This window comes from Danio aesculapii, chromosome 5 (assembly GCF_903798145.1).
Source record: "Danio aesculapii chromosome 5, fDanAes4.1, whole genome shotgun sequence".
NCBI classification, from domain to species: Eukaryota; Metazoa; Chordata; class Actinopteri; order Cypriniformes; family Danionidae; genus Danio; species Danio aesculapii.
In genome coordinates, this window is record NC_079439.1 from 32,553,914 (window position 1) to 32,574,592 (window position 20,679).

Here is a 20,679-nt window from a genome sequence, read left to right on the forward strand (position 1 = left end):
ACTGCTACTAATACAGTACTACAGTAACTGTTATTATATCATGTTTATCATTGCTTATATATATATATATGTATATGTATATATATATGTATATATATATATATATATGTAGATGTTATATATATGTATATATATATATATATGTATATGTATAATATATATGTATATATATATGATATATATGTATTAATATATATATATATGTATATGTATATATATATATGTATATATATATATATATATGTATATATATATATAAATGTATATATATATATTATATATAATATATATATATATATATATATATATATATATATATATATATATATGTATATATATATATATATAGGTATATATATATGTATATAGGTATATATATATGGTATATATATATTTATATATAATATAATATATATGTACAGTGTATATATATATTGCTGTAACTAGCAGTCAGTTCTTTTAGACACCCCCTGCTTTTCTCTGTTTTATTTATGTATATTTTTTTGCTTCTTATAACATGCATGATCAATACAGCGCTGCAGATATATATATATATATATATAGATGAGTATTTTAGAAAATATATCTATTCCTTGATATTATATCATCCAATGCTGCTTGCACACCCTGCGCAGGCACGCACCACTGACCATATTTTGAAAATCCCCTTCCTAAAGCATGAAAAACCACATGTAGCCAATGTGTTTTTCTATTAAGATCTGTCATTACTGTCCTGGGACATTACCGGTCTTCGATATAGACTATTTCAGATTTGCGCTTTAAGATTTATAATAATATTTAATGGCAGTTAACAGCTATTAAAGCAATACATTTTATTGCTTTAGGTTTATTTGCAACTTAGACATTTGTTTATTATTATTTATTAATACTACTATTAATAATTAGTTGATTAGTGTTTTTTCAGATGCACATATGTGTACATTATCTAACAAACACACAGCTGGGGAAAGCACATAGGAAGGGGCGAATTAAACCTGATTGGTCAAAGGGCTACATGATCTAGCCAGATACCAAAACTGAACAGGCGAATCTCTAAAAAACTGACCCATTCTCACTACATTACAATGATTAATTAATATGAATTTTTACCTACCAACTTCCGACTGACACTGCTGTAAATAAAAAAAAAAAAACATTCAGAGTACATACAGAGGAATTATCAAATAGCAAAAGCTGCTGTATAATTTGATATAATAATTTATTATGACTATCATTATTAAATTCCAGGTCGATGTTTAAAAAAAGACTGAGAAAAGGGCTTAAAAATTCTGCACACTTGCAGATGTTTATAGAAAGCAGTCACACGTCCCACACTGCTGCATGAGGGAGACTGGGAACAGTGGGGATTTTTCCCTATGGGAAACATTTTTCCCTGGAAGAGTGAATGACCAGCATCGCTCTCTTTCTTCTGCTGACCCTAAATGCTTCTTCTTTCCAAAAAAGAAACTTGTGTGACACAGACTCCCAGAGGCAAAGCATAATATTTAGATAACCGGGGGAGTTTATGAAGAGGTTAGCTAAACTTTCCACTCCAGTCCAAAATTTACTGGCCTACGAAAACGGAAGAGAGGCATTTCTGTCAATAGGCACTGGTGGCAAACTTTCAAAGATGACAGATGGATTTGGCACATGCATGGATGGATGAGGGTCCTGGGGTGTTTTTTCATAATGTGTGAGTGTTAGTGAATCTTGCTGAAGAGTGATTTTGTTCTTGGAGAATCAGGGAAGTTTTTTTTTTTCTTCCTCACATGTAAGCCTTATCTAAACATATGAAGAGTGACTGAGTACATCATCTGATCTCAGTGTAAAAGAACAGCACAGACAGAGCTGCATGCATGGACTGTAGGGATGGCAGTGAAACTACTTCTCATGTGCAGGAGGGGGTTTCCACCTAGTGGCAAAATCATGCTCTTACATCACTAAATGTTAAGGTGTGACGTGCATTTTACTCGACAAATATTAAAAAAATTAGGATAAATACAAAAAATTATGAAAATATATATTTTTTATTAATACATACATACTGTACTAGATCTTATTTTCAGAAAATAATATCGATATTCAGTAAGGACGCATTAAACTGGTCAACACAGTAAAATAATGTTACAAAGAAAATTATTGTTTATTTAATTATTATCAAAATAATTAAATCTTAATTAAATAAATACATAATTTGTATTTGAAAAATAAATTCAATATTTTTTACTTTTTATTCACACAAAATATCAAAGAAAATATTAGATTTTTACAGAAGCAGCACAACCATTTTCAATATTAATGATAACTCTTGAGCAGCAAATCAGGGTATTTAAATCATTTCTATAATGGCTGTTAAAAATCTAACTTTTCTGATGTAATATTTACTTTACTAATATTTCATAATATTACTGTTTTTCTGTATATTTATCAAGTAAATGCTGCCTTATAAACACTTTCAATAATTCTACTGACCTCAAAACTTATCGTGAGTAATGCGTTTCGTATTATTATTAAATGTTAAAGTTTTTTTTTGTCTTTTTAAAAATGATCAGCCACATGCTCACAAAGGTGAGTTGTCCAAACCACTAACATATTGAGTTGGAAATGAGTTGTTAAATAGTCAAGTCATCATCGGAGAAGGAATTCAAGTTGGGAAATATTTCTCCCCAAAAATATAGCATCGCTAACAAATGATGTCAGTTTTGATTTCATATTGACTTTATAGGCTTATAAGAAGACAATTGGACACTTGCATAGTAGTTGTCAGTAATTGTACTGCATTTGAGATGTTGTGTACTGTATTTTCCAACCACCAGAGTTTGACTGCTTGCTATAAATGGGTTTTATTTGGCATGACATGCACAGTTTTGCCAAAGCATTGTCCATTACATATATAATAAAGAAGCAATTATATGACATTTAAAAAAATAAGAATAGATCTGTGTACAAACTTTATAGAAAGAACTTTATACAAAGAATAACAATAAAATATGAATAATATTAATTAATATAATGGCTGTCATTGTTAATATTATTGAATATTAATGTAATGTGTATATATAATGTAAAATAAATAAATATTTAAGATATTGTGTCAATAAATAATTATAAAAATAATAGTAATAACAATAATACATGTAAACATAAATAAATATTTAAGATATTGTGTTAATAAATAATTAAATGGATAAATGGAAAATGTAATAATAATAGCACAGCAGTATATAACCGTAAGAAATGATCTTGCTTAAGTTTTGTCCGCTGCCTGACAGTCTTAGTTTGGGGCAGGCTGATGCGTATCTTGCTGTTGTTTTTAACATTGTGGAATGTTCACCTAAATTGTAACATAATCTCTCTCTCTCTCTCTGTCTCTCTCTCTCTGTCTCTCTCTCTTTCTTTCTTTTCTTTACCCCAGATTATCAGACAACTAATGCAGAAAAAGTTCACACTGGAGTTTTCCAGAGACAGGAAATCAATGTCGGTGTACTGCACTCCCAATGGCACAAACTCTCAGAGCAAGATGTTTGTCAAGGTATTAGCGACTTTAACCCACATCCACAAACAGGTGTACGTAATAGCCTCAGTAAACTGTGTTCATCACACATGCTGTGGTGTGTGCAGGGAGCTCCAGAGAGCGTGATTGACCGCTGTCAGTTTGTGCGTGTTGGTAAGGAGCGCTTTCCGTTGACGATGCCGGTAAAGGAGGAGCTGATGAGCACCATTAGAGACTGGGGGACGGGCAGAGACACACTGCGCTGCTTGGCTTTGGCCACCCGAGACTCTCCTCCAGCTGTCGAAAAAATGGACCTGGAGAATGCTGGCAAGTTCGCAGAGTACGAGGTGAGAGAGTTTGGAGGTTATGTTGAAATATTAGAGAGTATCTGTTTACTTGACTGCTGTCCTCAAAGGTTTATATGAACTTTGGATATATTATATATGTTATTTATAATTTAATGTGCAGGGACCCGAAATAGCTTTTGGAAGTTAAGCAACACTTAAGATGACTTTGTGTTAGACAGAAAAAAGTATCAAATCATAAAGTATTTTTAAAAGAAGTATAAAACAAGTAACTAACTCTAACTAGGCTTAACTTTTTTTCATTTAAGCTTTTTCACAGTCTATGGTATTATCACAATATTGACCTACTGTAAGCTGTAAAAGGGTTTCTTTAACAGGTCTGAAAATGTTTTTTGTTTATTGCTTTATTATATTAACATCAATATATCAAACATAAACAAATGTTTTTTAAAAGTTACAGTAAATTGTTTGTCACAACACAGACAACTGAAGAAACACACTGCATTTTATTACACAAACAACTGAAGAAACGCACTGCATTTTATTACACAAACAACTGAAGAAACACACTGCATTTTATTACACAAACAACTGAAGAAACGCACTGCATTTTGTCACAACACAGACAACTGAAGAAACGTGCTGCATTTTGTCACAACACAAACAACTGAAGAAACGCGCTGCATTTTGTCACAACACAAACAACTGAAGAAACGCACTGCATTTTGTCACAACACAAACAACTGAAGAAACACACTGCATTATGTCACAACACAACTGAAGAAACGCACTGCATTATGTCACAACACAAACAACTGAAGAAACGCACTGCATTATGTCACAACACAAACAACTGAAGAAACACACTGCAATTTATCACAACACAAACAACTGAAGAAACGCACTGCATTTTGTCACAACACAAACAACTGAAAAAACGCACTGCATTATGTCACAACACAACTGAAGAAACGCACTGCATTTGGTCACAACACAAACAACTGAAAAAACGCACTGCATTATGTCACAACACAAACAACTGAAGAAATGCGCTGCATTTTGTCAGAACACAAACAACTGAAGAAACGCACTGCATTTTGTCACAACACAACTGAAGAAACGCACTGCATTATGTCACAACACAAACAACTGAAGAAACGCACTGCATTATGTCACAACACAAACAACTGAAGAAACACACTGCAATTTATCACAACACAAACAACTGAAGAAACGCACTGCATTTTGTCACAACACAAACAACTGAAAAAACGCACTGCATTATGTCACAACACAACTGAAGAAACGCACTGCATTTGGTCACAACACAAACAACTGAAAAAACGCACTGCATTATGTCACAACACAAACAACTGAAGAAATGCGCTGCATTTTGTCACAACACAAACAACTGAAGAAACGCACTGCATTTTGTCACAACACAAACAACTGAAGAAACGCACTGCATTATGTCACAACACAAACAACTGAAGAAATGCGCTGCATTTTGTCACAACACAAACAACTGAAGAAACGCACTGCATTATGTCACAACACAAACAACTGAAGAAACGCACTGCATTTTGTCACAACACAAACAACTGAAAAAACGCACTGCATTTTATTACACAAACAACTGAAGAAACACACTGCATTTTATTACACAAACAACTGAAGAAACGCACTGCATTTTGTCACAACACAGACAACTGAAGAAACGTGCTGCATTTTGTCACAACACAAACAACTGAAGAAACGCACTGCATTTTGTCACAACACAAACAACTGAAGAAACACACTGCATTATGTCACAACACAACTGAAGAAACGCACTGCATTATGTCACAACACAAACAACTGAAGAAACGCACTGCATTATGTCACAACACAAACAACTGAAGAAACACACTGCAATTTATCACAACACAAACAACTGAAGAAACGCACTGCATTTTGTCACAACACAAACAACTGAAAAAACGCACTGCATTATGTCACAACACAACTGAAGAAACGCACTGCATTTGGTCACAACACAAACAACTGAAAAAACGCACTGCATTATGTCACAACACAAACAACTGAAGAAATGCGCTGCATTTTGTCACAACACAAACAACTGAAGAAACGCACTGCATTATGTCACAACACAAACAACTGAAGAAATGCGCTGCATTTTGTCACAACACAAACAACTGAAGAAACGCACTGCATTATGTCACAACACAAACAACTGAAGAAACGCACTGCATTTTGTCACAACACAAACAACTGAAAAAACGCACTGCATTATGTCACAACACAACTGAAGAAACGCACTGCATTTGGTCACAACACAAACAACTGAAAAAACGCACTGCATTATGTCACAACACAAACAACTGAAGAAATGCGCTGCATTTTGTCAGAACACAAACAACTGAAGAAACGCACTGCATTTTGTCACAACACAAACAACTGAAGAAACGCACTGCATTATGTCACAACACAAACAACTGAAGAAACGCACTGCAATTTATCACAACACAAACAACTGAAGAAACGCACTGCATTTTGTCACAACACAAACAACTGAAAAAACGCACTGCATTATGTCACAACACAACTGAAGAAACGCACTGCATTTGGTCACAACACAAACAACTGAAAAAACGCACTGCATTATGTCACAACACAAACAACTGAAGAAATGCGCTGCATTTTGTCAGAACACAAACAACTGAAGAAACGCACTGCATTTTGTCACAACACAAACAACTGAAGAAACGCACTGCATTATGTCACAACACAAACAACTGAAGAAATGCGCTGCATTTTATTACACAAACAACTGAAGAAACACTGCATTTTGTTACACAAACAACTGAAGAAACGCACTGCATTTTGTTACACAAACAACTGAAGAAACATTGCATTTTATTACACAAACAACTGAAGAAACACTGCATTTTATTACACAAACAACTGAAGAAACACTGCATTTTGTTACACAAACAACTGAAGAAACGCACTGCATTTTGTTACACAAACAACTGAAGAAACGCACTGCATTTTGTTACACAAACAACTGAAGAAACGCACTGCATTTTGTCACAACACAAACAACTGAAGAAACACACTGCATTATGTCACAACACAACTGAAGAAACGCACTGCATTATGTCACAACACAAACAACTGAAGAAACGCACTGCATTATGTCACAACACAAACAACTGAAGAAACGCGCTGCATTTTGTCACAACACAAACAACTGAAGAAACGCACTGCATTATGTCACAACACAAACAACTGAAGAAACGCACTGCATTATGTCACAATACAAACAACTGAAGAAACGCACTGCATTTTGTCACAACACAAACAACTGAAGAAACGCACTGCATTTTGTCACAACACAAACAACTGAAGAAACGCACTGCATTATGTCACAACACAAACAACTGAAGAAACACACTGCATTATGTCACAACACAACTGAAGAAACGCACTGCATTATGTCACAACACAACTGAAGAAACGCACTGCATTATGTCACAACACAAACAACTGAAGAAACGCACTGCATTATGTCACAACACAAACAACTGAAGAAACACACTGCATTATGTCACAACACAACTGAAGAAACGCACTGCATTATGTCACAACATAACTGAAGAAACGCACTGCATTATGTCACAACACAAACAACTGAAGAAACGCACTGCATTATGTCACAACACAAACAACTGAAGAAACGAACTGCAATTTATCACAACACAAACAACTGAAGAAACACACTGCATTTTGTCACAACACAAACAACTGAAAAAACGCACTGCATTATGTCACAACACAACTGAAGAAACGCACTGCATTTGGTCACAACACAAACAACTGAAAAAACGCACTGCATTATGTCACAACACAAACAACTGAAGAAATGCGCTGCATTTTGTCAGAACACAAACAACTGAAGAAACGCACTGCATTTTGTCACAACACAAACAACTGAAGAAACGCACTGCATTATGTCACAACACAAACAACTGAAGAAATGCGCTGCATTTTATTACACAAACAACTGAAGAAACACTGCATTTTGTTACACAAACAACTGAAGAAACGCACTGCATTTTGTTACACAAACAACTGAAGAAACACTGCATTTTATTACACAAACAACTGAAGAAACACTGCATTTTATTACACAAACAACTGAAGAAACACTGCATTTTGTTACACAAACAACTGAAGAAACGCACTGCATTTTGTTACACAAACAACTGAAGAAACGCACTGCATTTTCTTACACAAACAACTGAAGAAACGCACTGCATTTTGTTACACAAACAACTGAAGAAACGCACTGCATTTTGTCACAACACAAACAACTGAAGAAACACACTGCATTTTGTTACACAAACAACTGAAGAAACGCACTGCATTATGTCACAACACAAACAACTGAAGAAACGCACTGCATTATGTCACAACACAAACAACTGAAGAAACGCGCTGCATTTTGTCACAACACAAACAACTGAAGAAACGCACTGCATTATGTCACAATACAAACAACTGAAGAAATGCGCTGCATTTTGTCACAACACAAACAACTGAAGAAACGCACTGCATTTTGTCACAACACAAACAACTGAAGAAACGCACTGCATTATGTCACAACACAAACAACTGAAGAAACGCACTGCATTTTGTCAAAACGCAAACAACTGAAGAAACGCACTGCATTATGTCACAACACAAACAACTGAAGAAACGCACTGCATTATGTCACAACACAGACAACTGAAGAAACGCACTGCATTTGGTCACAACACAAACAACTGAAAAAACGCACTGCATTATGTCACAACACAAACAACTGAAGAAACGCACTGCATTTTGTCACAACACAAACAACTGAAGAAACGCACTGCATTATGTCACAACACAAACAACTGAAGAATTTTCAATCAGTTACTTGTGCATGTTGCATTGAAGCACACACAATAACAATATCATGCATATTCACTCTTTTGCACAATATATTATATTATTGAAGACCGGCACATGTCTATTTCAACAAGAACAATATAATTTCAAAATAAATTTAAATTCTATGGACGGTTTACATTTTTACAACTATTTTTAATTCTAAGTATTGTTAATAATTTAATTATTAAAGATGATTATAGTTTTCTAATTATTTAATTCTAAAATAAATGCACCTGCAAATCTGATATCATTTATTTTATATATATATATATTATTTACAATTGTAATTAAATAATTGATCATTTTGTTTAATATTTGTTTATATTATTACAGTTCTTACTGTTTGGTTTGATTATAGTAACTATCATTAATAATGTTCATTATTATTTATTAATACTACTATTAATAATTTGTTGAATAGATAAGAAATGTCTTTTTTAACAGCTGTTAAAGCAGTATGTACATACTTGTACATTTTTAGGGCCCAGGCTAGGGCAGTACAATATATCGTTTCAGCATCAATATTGCAATGTAATCATTCACAAGTCACATCGCGAGTATATCCAATGTGGAGTCTGAATTATAATTGATCATTTCACAAGTGTTTTTCGAGGCATGTGACTGTATGAGGATTTTAAAAGCATTCTGGGATTTGAAATTCTGCCGTTTGTTACTTTGACAAATGAATAATGATTAATTTTAATGAATTGTTTATAAAACGAAGACTATGCAGTATTATTTTACATTCGACTATTCAATCACTGTATAGCTGAATACAGTTTTATTGTTACTTGGAAAACAATAAAATTGGCTGTTTAGTTAATTTGTATCTTTTTCTTTATGAAATTTATCTATGCTTTTAAATGGTTTATTATATTTTATGCACTCCCCTACAGAATCATCCCAATCTAAAATTATAAATTATTTCCAAATAGTTATTCAACTCGTCTAGTGAAATAATATTCAAATCGCAATATATATATTGCAGAATAAAAAAAATTGCAATGTTCGATTTTTCCAATATTGTGCAGTCCTAGCCCAGACCCTCTTAGAATTGCTGTTTTTATTTAGTTGATTGTAATTCTTATTAATTATGAACTAAATAATGAAGTATTGAAGCAATATTTGTACATGAATTCTGATGGTAATGTTTAATATCTATTTGTAAGCACCTTTCAATCTTCTGGTCTTGTTTTGCAGTTTAGTGTTATTAGATTCATATTTTATATATTCTTTTAACAATTTTATATTAAGCGAGCAAATACTTTCTCATTCCACTGTATATGTAAGTTTATATGTTCTGTATTACATGCCAAATGTGATCGTCTCTGTGCAGTCGAGCCTCACCTTCGTTGGCTGTGTGGGGATGCTGGATCCACCCAGGAAAGAAGTGATCGGCTCGATAAAGCTGTGCAATAAGGCTGGTATTCGTGTTATCATGATCACCGGAGACAATAAAGGCACCGCTGTGGCCATCTGCAGACGCATCGGCATCTTCAGCGAGAATGAAGATGTGGAAGGAAGAGCGTACACTGGCAGAGAGTTCGATGATCTTGCTCCAGAAGTCCAGCGAGAGGCAGTGAAGAGGGCAAGATGCTTCGCCAGAGTCGAGCCTGCGCACAAGTCAAAGATCGTGGCGTATCTGCAGTCCTTTGACGAGATCACAGCAATGGTGAGATGATGTAGTGGTTAGTGATTGATTTTCAACGAAATTCCTGAAAATGTTGAAACACAAAATTAATTAGAATCAACATTCTACTAACCATTAAACCATAGTAAACCATAGCTTAAAAAAAAGAGTGTTAGTTTGTTATTATGGTTTGAATATATACAGTAGTATATACTTTATCGCATAGTTATTGATGATAAACTATATTTTCTGGAAAAATGCTCTACAATATTAAGTTACTCTCCAAGAAAGTAACTTGTTACGTTACTTAGTTACTTTTTATGGCATATAACTTTTGAGTTACAGTACTTTTGCGTTACTTTTCCTTACCTGGCAGTAAGGTTTGATCTCTTTCAGAACTTGCAGAACTTTTCTTCTTCTTCTTCTTCTTCTTTTTAAATAGATGAGCTCTGCAATTAACAAGACACTGTATAACCTGCACACATACCTTAAAAAAACACATTAAAAATTATTATATAGGAGAATGTTATCTCTGAGAACTTCAAGATCCTAGAGTTATACATGTCGTATATATACAGATTGATGAAAGTTTAAAGGCTCTGTTTCAAAACCGTTTTAAAAACATTCTCATGTTTAATCCTCAGCACCTAAGAAGCTTTTTTCTGATTCACCTTTCGATCATTGTTTCTCCAATTTCAAACTAATGGACTTTAAAGTGGGTGTTTAGTAAGCTCCACTCTTTTCAATGATTGTGTCTCACTCAGATAGGCTTTACAGAATGTACCGTAGACGTGAATTGGACGTTTCTACTGTATATATGGTGATTTATTTATTTATTTTTTTTTTTCAATTTATGTTCAAAGGTTTGGGGTTCTAAGTATTTTGCAAATTACCATGCTTTCGATATTAATGAAAAATAGATTTTTTTTAAAACTTAATTTTAAGTATTTTATTAATTAAATTATTTGTTTGATATGGATTGATATTTGTATGATCTTTGATCAAATGTCTTTAAATATTTTTATTTGTTTATTGAATTCTTGCTTGTTTTGTTTTTTTTCACGTAGCCCAACACCTTTGAAAAAATAAAATAATTATAACTTTTGTATAAATAATACAATAATAATAACTTTTGAATAAAAGTTTTTTTAAGAATGACCTTTTTATCATTAGCATGCAGGCTTAGTTCAAAATCTGGATAAAAATAAATGTAATTGAGTACTTTTAAAAATTTGTTCAGTTTTAAACTGAAATGAGATAAAAAGCAAATGCTTGTCTAACAATAGGCTACAATTGAATTTGTCCAGCAAAATAGTTAAAGGTTAAAGAAGATTTAAATGTTCAACGTCATGTGAACAGCTCATTAGTGTCTTTTAAGCCCTCACCCTAAGTCCGTTCTTTTATCTCACTTTTAGACTGGTGATGGTGTGAATGACGCCCCTGCCTTAAAAAAAGCTGAAATTGGCATCGCCATGGGCTCGGGCACAGCAGTAGCCAAATCTGCCTCCGAGATGGTGCTCTCTGATGATAACTTCTCCACCATCGTGGCTGCCGTGGAAGAAGGACGAGCCATCTATAACAACATGAAGCAGTTCATCCGTTATCTCATCTCCTCCAACTGTGGGAGAGGTGGTGTGGTGAGTAGAGCTGTGTTCACATATTTTCTAATCCAGTATTGATTCAATTCAAGTTGAATTAAAGAGTTAATACCAATGCTATTGATATTTCTAAGAATGCTCTGTAAACTTTGTCAAGTGCATTAAATAAGTATTCAGAAAATTAAATATAGCAGGTATTTTCAGTGAGCACATTAACTATAATATATAGATTCTATACTTTATTGGCACAAACATTTATAAAGATTCTAAATAGATTCCATAAATTTGACATATAATACAGTTTTTCTCAGTCACTTTGGTGCATTTCTCACAGCACTATTTACATTTGCACAACAGTTAATGCATTTCTCAAAGCAATTAGTCATTTGTGCACATCATAGTAGCAGTTTTTCATTCCTTTCCAACAAATTGTGAATGCTTTTAGACATGCATCAACTGCTTTCATACAACTCTCTGCTGTTTTATAACATTATCATTTGCTTATGTCATGTCAGTCAAAATTAGCTAAACTTGTGAATGCTGAATAGTCAGTCAATATAAAACTAATAGTCCTCATTTCATTACTTGAGTCATTACATACAAAAATGTTGAACTAGTTGTCGAAATCTGTCAAGCTAATTTTATACAATTTAAAAAAAATATTTTTTCTCCTGAAAATGTCTTCTAAATTGAACAATTTCATGAATGATTTACAGACCTATGTATGTTGTAGGTTCAGTTCCAATATGTACAGCAATATTGTTTACAGTTGTGCACAGCTCTATTCAACAGGAATTTATGTTTGTTGTAAATAAGAGTGTATTTATTCTTTTGCACAATGCTGAAAAAGTACCCTTCAAAAATGAACTAATGTGCCCCCTGGTCTTCAGTTCACGACCATCAACCAGTTCACCTTCTGAATCTTCTCTTCACACACACACACACATATATATATATATATATATATATAGTTGAAGTCAGAATTATTAGCCCCCCTGTTTATTTTTTTGCCCAATTTCTGTTTAACAGAGAGATGATTTTTTTTTTTAACACATTTCTAAACATAACAGTTTTAATAACTCATTTCTAATAACTGAATAATTTTATCTTTGCTATGATGACGGTAAATAATATTTGACTAGATATTTTTCAGGACACTTCTATACAGCTTAAAGTGACATTTAAAGGCTTAACTAGGTTAATTAGGTTAATTAGGCAGTTTATAATGATGGTTTGTTCTGTAGACTATCGAAAAAATATATAGCTTAAAGGGGCTAATAATATTGACCTTAAAATGGGGTTTAAAAAATTAAAAACTGCTTTTATTCTAGATGAAATAAAACAAATAAGACTTTCTCCAGAAGAAAAAAATATTATCAGACATACTGTGAAAAATTTTTTGATCTGTTAAACGTCATTTGGGAAATATTTAAAAAAGAAAAAAAAAATCTTTATTTCACTGGTTAAGTTGCAGTAAGCCACAAAAGTGAAGTGAATTCAGCTCTTGCATGTCTTTTTTTCTGTGCGAAGTATGTCTAAAACTACACTTACAACTTTGAGTGTTCGGGTCACTACACACAGCCTCTCACATCCCCCGTCAGTAGAACCAAAGACATACTATATAGGAATGTCTTTGTGCAGTATATCTGATTTAATGCATGCCTCATGTATTTTGCTTATGATCTACAGTAAGTAGAGTTAGCCAACAGCTAGCCATACGATAAAACAATCTAATAAGCAAGTCTCAAAATCAATGCCAGCAAACAAGCTAAAGAGAGAGAGTGATCAGATACCACCTCGAACAAGAAGCAATATCAGATAAGCTTACGCCTAGTCACGTCTGAGCGGTTATCCAAATAAAGAGGCTCTGTTGCTTTACTGCCTCGCAAATGTATGACACTGCCAGATGATTAAGCTATTAGAGCATTATGTGTAACACAGGCTACTTTAGCTGGTCAGTAGGACTTGGCTTCCATTACAGGTTTTCAGCATTTGCCAGTTCCATCAGCTTAATGTTATTAAATTCTTGTGTATAGTGCTGGCAAAGGGAATGCTTGTACAGTGACAGGATCACAGACAATTGTACTATTCAACCACATGGGGGAGCCATAAGGAAAAACCATACACAGTGTTGCTTGAATGACTCTTCAACTATGTTTCGTACTGTAGGAAGTTTCAGAACCCAAACCCGGAGACTTGTGTATCAAGCGGAATTCTTTATTGAGAACGTTTTGGTTGTTCTGCAGTCAAACAGCATCTTTAAAGAAGTCTACAAGAGTCTGACTTGAGCAGTGTTGTCCATGTATTTTACATGTTTTAGGTAGGCACCCTAATCAACAAAACATTCAGATTTATTGGTGTTAATTTAGCCTGACAGGGTTGTTCAGACTTTTATGGAGACAAAGGTACAGTCGTTGGGACCCTGCCCTTAGCAATCACATTACTTTGGGATCCAGTTCAATGTCTCTCACACCTGGACTGCTAGAGTTTTGGAATTTCTAAAACCCAAAGAATATACTTCTCAGTTATATATATATATATATATATATATATATATATATATATATATATATATATATATATATATATATATATATATATATATATATATATATATATATATAATTATAATTTTTTTTTAATTTTATTATTATTATTTTTTTAATATAGAACTAAATTATATATATATTTTTTATTTTCACAGTACTCTGTTCACATTCATCAATGTGTTTTTGCTGCTTCTCTGTATGTAAGCAGTACTGTTTGTGATATACAGATATGTTTACAGATAAACTACAGAAAAATCTCAGTTTATTGACATTGAAATATCAGCTAGCTCTATCTTGCTTCTCCGGAAACATTTGTGAACATGGGGGGGGGGGGGGGGGGAAGACAGAAGCTTAAAGACCTGAAAAATGCATCGAGTATTGAATCAGCCTTCTTTTATGTAAAACAATTAATTGAAAAAAAAAAATTTTTGCACCCAGCCCTAGTGATGAGTGACCGCCTGACTGCTGCAGATCTTCAGCTTGTCATCCACATTTACACTCACCTGGGTCTCCTTTTTTTCTCAGTATTTTCCTCACAGCCATCCTTGGCCTTCCTGAGGCGTTGATTCCTGTTCAGCTGCTGTGGGTGAATCTGGTGACGGATGGACTGCCTGCCACTGCCCTGGGCTTCAACCCGCCTGACCTGGACATCATGGACAAGCCACCCAGGAACCCGAAAGAGCCTCTGATCTCAGGCTGGCTTTTCTTCAGATACCTGGCCATTGGAGGTTAGAGCAATATTTTGAGTGCCCCTAATTGGTCTTATTTGAAAACCTGCAAGTCAACCATGTGTGACACTATATTCTTGTTTTATCCTAGGATATGTGGGTTTAGGCACTGTCAGTGCTGCCACCTGGTGGTATTTGTTTGATGAAGACGGGCCGCAGGTGTCCTTTTACCAGCTGGTGAGTCAACAGTGAGACCTGACATATTACGTTTATGTGTGCAGACGGTATATTTGTATTATAACTCTCTTCACAACAATACAGAGACACAGGTTGGTTTTTCAGAACAGGCGTTTATTCTTAAGGTCATCCTCTTAATGTGCTTTGCACCTTTGACGCCTTGGTGCCGTGAGAACTGTATTAGTAAATGAACACTGTACAAACATAAGAAACTATACAAACCATGATTATCTAATAAATTAAACAAGCAAAACAAATAGCCCTGTTGGTCGCCTGTCATGAAAAGAGGTTAATAAAATCTTCTTTACTGTCCTTTTGACTTATGACATCAGTAAATTTAAGTTTCTTAAACAAATGTACCTTAACACAGCATTGACATGCGTCTGTTCATTGTCAGTTTATCCGGCGACTCATAAGAATGTCACTGGCATTACACATCATTTTCTTTAAAGTGACACCCTTCCACATTAATGTCTTATAGTACACAACATGAAATTATAACACATTTGAACATTCCAACACATTTACATTTATAAATACCCTTCCGCTGAATTGATACAAAATATTATGACTTTTAAACCAGTAATTCGTTTATTTTCTTTTCGTCTTAGTCCCTTTATTAATCAAGGGTCTCCACAGCAGAATGAACCGCCAACATATCCAGCATATGTTTTACGCAGCAGATGCCCTTCTAGCTGCAACCCATCAGTGGGAAAGACTTTAAATCACTAAAGAATTAAATGTGAAACAATTTTGTTAGATAAATGTGCAAATATGTGCAATTTTTACAAGTTTTTAAAGGACATCCCTAGATTTCTTGATGGTGCATTTATTGAAATAAAAAAAAATTCAGTGATATTCGAAAATATTGTTACAATTTAAAGGAATATTTTTCTGTTTTAAAATGAAATTAATTTCAGTGAAAGCAAACTTGAATTTTCAGCCATCTTTACCTCGTTATTCGGTGTCATATGATCCTTTTATTGTTATTATGTTAAGATGTGAATCCAAAAGCTATATTCAAAAGATTGTTTCAAATAAAAATTCAGTTTAATTAACAAGAATCAGAAAAAGAAGCTAACTAAAGAAGCTAAAGGTCCAAGTCTGTTGTTATTTATTCATTTAAAAATACTAAGAAACAGTGTTATTGCAAACATTATTAGAATTTAAAATAGTTGTTTTGATTTCGATTTCAATATTTTTTCCATCCAGATTTATTCCTCTGGTGGTAGTGTTGAGTTTGAGCAGTGATTATTCTATCCTCTATTTATTCTGATATGCTAATTTGGTGTTTAAGAAACAATTTCCATTGCTGATTAATAAATGATGAATAGAAACATCAGAACATTTACTGATTTATTATAGTAGTAATAAGACACTATAAATGTATTTACTGGCATGTTTGATCAATTTAATGCATCCTTGCTAATTTTTAAAGGGGTGGTCCACTACGATATCATATTTTAAACTTTAGTTGATGTGTAATGTAGCTGTGTGAACATAAACAACATCTCTGAATGTAAAAAGCTCAAAGTTCAATGCAAAGGGAGACCTTGGTTTTTACAGAGTTAGCTTAGCAAAGCCTACAATGAACGAATTTTGGGGACTACAAAAAATACTTCCGGCCCTTGTGAGATCACAAAGGTACTTTTACCCTGCACACACACTGCGTAGCTAAAGGCTGTGGCCAGAGGCGCTGTAATGTTATAGCAGAGGTAGAGCTCAAATGCGTCCAAACGCTGCTGTTTCCACAGAGCTTTGTCTGTTTCTGTATTTGGGCTTCCAAAGGACACGACACAAAGACAGAAGTGCTTACAGTTCAATATTAATTATGTTCCAGATAATTATAAAGTACATAGCAAGCATGATTTGACAAAAGCACAGCTCCAGAATCTCTCCCAGTTGAGTGTTGGATTCGGTTAAAATCTCCTCAAAGCAGAAGCTGTGAACTACAACCTGTAAGTGTTTTTATTTGTTAAAATTGATCATGACATGTACAGTGTCTAGCGTTAACGGTATGCTGTAGCAACGATGTAAACAACGGGAAATGCTGTTTTGCACCGCAAACGATTTAGCTACAAATTCATATTTATCAGTCAAACTGCTGTAAACACACACACACACGCACACGCACACACACACACACACACACACACACGCGCACACACACGCGCACACACACACACACGCGCACACACACACACACACACACACACACACTTCACCGGCGCGTGCAGGCTCTCTATGTGTGTGCGTGATTTTGCATTGACTCTCTTTAGGCAGCTTTTCCATGCGTTTTTCATCTCAGATAATGAAGTCGCAAAAGATATGTGGATGATTCATATTACTTATACATGCATATTCCGGATATATGTGAAAGGTGTTGTGTAACGCGTTGAGTTAAAAAAAATACAGGATAGCTTGCCTAACTCGTGTAGCAGCAGAAAAATAAATCAAGGCTCACACAGGTCGCATCCCACATCTTGTGCTTTATGCTTTATTCTATAAAATAACTTAATTCGAGCATCAGAGAAAAAGAAAAAGAAAGTCCCGCGCACACACGCTTGTTACAGAAAGTTCACACATTCACAAACACACATAGACACACACAAAGACGATCTCTCTTAAACGAGCCGCACCCCATTTTCACTCGTTTCAGACACATGTCAGATTTTGTTTTAGAGAGCAGGCAGGAGGTTGACTGACTGTTTACACAGCAGAAAAGCGCGTGCTTGTACGGGCGTGACGTGGAGCCGATCCGCGAATCGCAGCACATTGTAACGATGACCAATCAGAGTCACTTGAGGGCGGGCCTTACAGAGGAACTAGGAAATATATCAGTTGTTTTCATGTTAGCTGAGTAGCTGTATATAATCAAAGTGAGATTTATGAAAAAATAACATGATTTCCTTCAAGTGAAACATGAGCACACATTGCTTTGCATCTTATAAACACAACCAAATTACATTCTGGACCACCCCTTTAAGTAAAAAAAACAACAACTTTAAAGTCAAAAATATCTATTGTACTGCATAATGTGAATAAGCCATTAGTGTCAGAAAAGCTTGAACAAGACAATATTATAACATGTATTATAACAATGATTAAAGTTAAAGAAGTCCCAGTTCATTAAGAAGCTGGTTATTATCACAATAACAATTTTAAACTATCCTGTGAGGCTTGTTGTGTGAGTGTGTGGCTCTCTCAGTCATCCGTTTTTAAAATAAAGACACAGCTGTTGAGTGTCAACGAGATCAGATCTCACAGGATGATCCACACAGCTGTTTTTTCTGATATCACAGGTCACCGCCAATGCTAAATGATTTCCTGTCTCACTGCTCTAGCTGATCTGATGTGGCCAATATATTAACCTTTTTTCAGATTGTTATGTCAAGACAACATTTTTCATCTACATTACCGGTCAAATTTGAGATTTTGGGCTTTTTTACACAAATGTTTTTAATGATGTAAAATACATTGAAATTGTGTTCATATTTGCAAAAACCTTTATCAATTTAAAGTCTGTCTTCACAAATTTGTTGTTGATTTTTTTTTTTTTTCTTCTGCACTGAGCAAGACATCTCCACTTCAGTAGCGTTTACTGTACATGCATTTAAATGTAGATCAAACTTTAGTTTTATTCACATCTGTTTTCTGAAGGTTTTTACAGAGATAATATACAACTTTTTTATTCTACAAATTCCTGAACATTTTCTGTATAATGAAGTGATAAAAAGACGCTCAAAAGCTAGTGTAAATTAGTTTTATTATAATTAACCAAAGATTTTGAACTTGACTTTATCAAGTGTTCAGATTTTTGTGATAGAAATGTATGCAAATGATTGATTATTTCATAAAACAATCCCTTATGCAAATTTAAACATAAAAACATTTGTAATACCAAAAATTATTGCAATTCTTAAAGGGATAGTTACTCAAAAATCACAATTCTGTCATTGTTTACTCGCCCTTGCTTCAAACCAGTTTGAAAATATTTGTTGACATATTGAATGTTGGAAACAGTAACCTTTAACTTTTATAGTATTTGTATTTCCTACAATTCTCCAAACTACCTTCTTTTGTGTTCAATAGAATTTAAAAATCGATATAGTTTGGAACAAGTCAAAGGAGAGTGAATGATAACAGCTTTTTATTTTATTTTTTGGTAAACTATCCCTTTAATTTGACCATACAACTGTTGAAGTATGGTCATTAGATATTAGTTCATTTTTTTTCTACCCAGTTCATCTGCAATGTCTTACCCTATGTCTAAATCCACTTAGAAAACAAACACTTGGAGATCAGCATTTCACCATCAGATCCTCAGTGTATCGTAAGGAGCTACATGTATTACAGTAATTTGACTGAGTAATGACTACTTGTTAATGTGGTATATGCACAACTAGTGTTTTTTTTTTTTGTTGTTCCAGGTTAATGTGACTATTTTCATTTTCATAAGGATCCCTTTACAGAATCAATGTTGTAATGTAATTAAAATACAATCAGTTAAATAGACTAAACAGAAAATGAGATAAAAAAACTGTAAATGCCAGCACCATCACTAACAGCACGCTAGTATTGAAAATACTGGGCAAAATAAATGTTCATATTTTAAAGACATGGTGGGGGAAATAACAGAGTTTTTATTTTTTGGGGGCTCTATCCCTTTAATTCAACCATACAACGTGAAGTGTGGTCATTAGATATTAGTTGATTTTTTTTCTACCTAATTCATCTGCAATGTCCTGCCCTGTACAGGTCAACACTTGGAGATCAGCATTTCATCATCAAATCCTCAGGATGGTGCTTGATGATATTTATACAGCCTAATACTGTCTTGTTTTCATCTCTAGCGGCATTTCATGCAGTGTACAGAGGAAAACCCCATGTTTGAGGGCATAAACTGCGAGGTCTTTGAGTCCCGTTACCCAACCACCATGGCTCTCTCTGTGCTTGTTACCATCGAGATGTTCAACGCTCTTAACAGGTAAGGACCTGCTGCCATGGTGATGGCACTGCACAAACTGTGCTCTTTCAATACGTCCAACTAGTTTCGTCAAAACACATTTTAGATGTCTTATTAGCTCAGTGGAGCTGTGCAGGGTCTGTGACCGTTTTTAAAGGAAGAGAAAAAATATGTTACTTGTCATTCCCTCACACAGGATTTTAGAGGTTGTAGTGATTAGTGTCTATCACATCCATAGTGTGTAAAAAAAGTC

At 34.2% G+C, this 20,679-nt stretch overlaps 1 protein-coding gene across 1 annotated transcript in view; it reads left to right on the forward strand.

Annotated features, from left to right (window-relative positions):
• The window catches only part of atp2a3 (ATPase sarcoplasmic/endoplasmic reticulum Ca2+ transporting 3), a 100,062-nt gene that overhangs the window by 72,630 nt on the left and 6,753 nt on the right, over nt 1-20,679 (forward strand). The window contains 8 exon segments of the mRNA XM_056457945.1: nt 3,416-3,532; nt 3,622-3,840; nt 10,115-10,450; nt 11,824-12,027; nt 12,029-12,045; nt 15,081-15,283; nt 15,375-15,460; nt 20,314-20,447. Of these exon segments, the coding sequence (XP_056313920.1) occupies nt 3,416-3,532; nt 3,622-3,840; nt 10,115-10,450; nt 11,824-12,027; nt 12,029-12,045; nt 15,081-15,283; nt 15,375-15,460; nt 20,314-20,447 (1,316 nt within the window).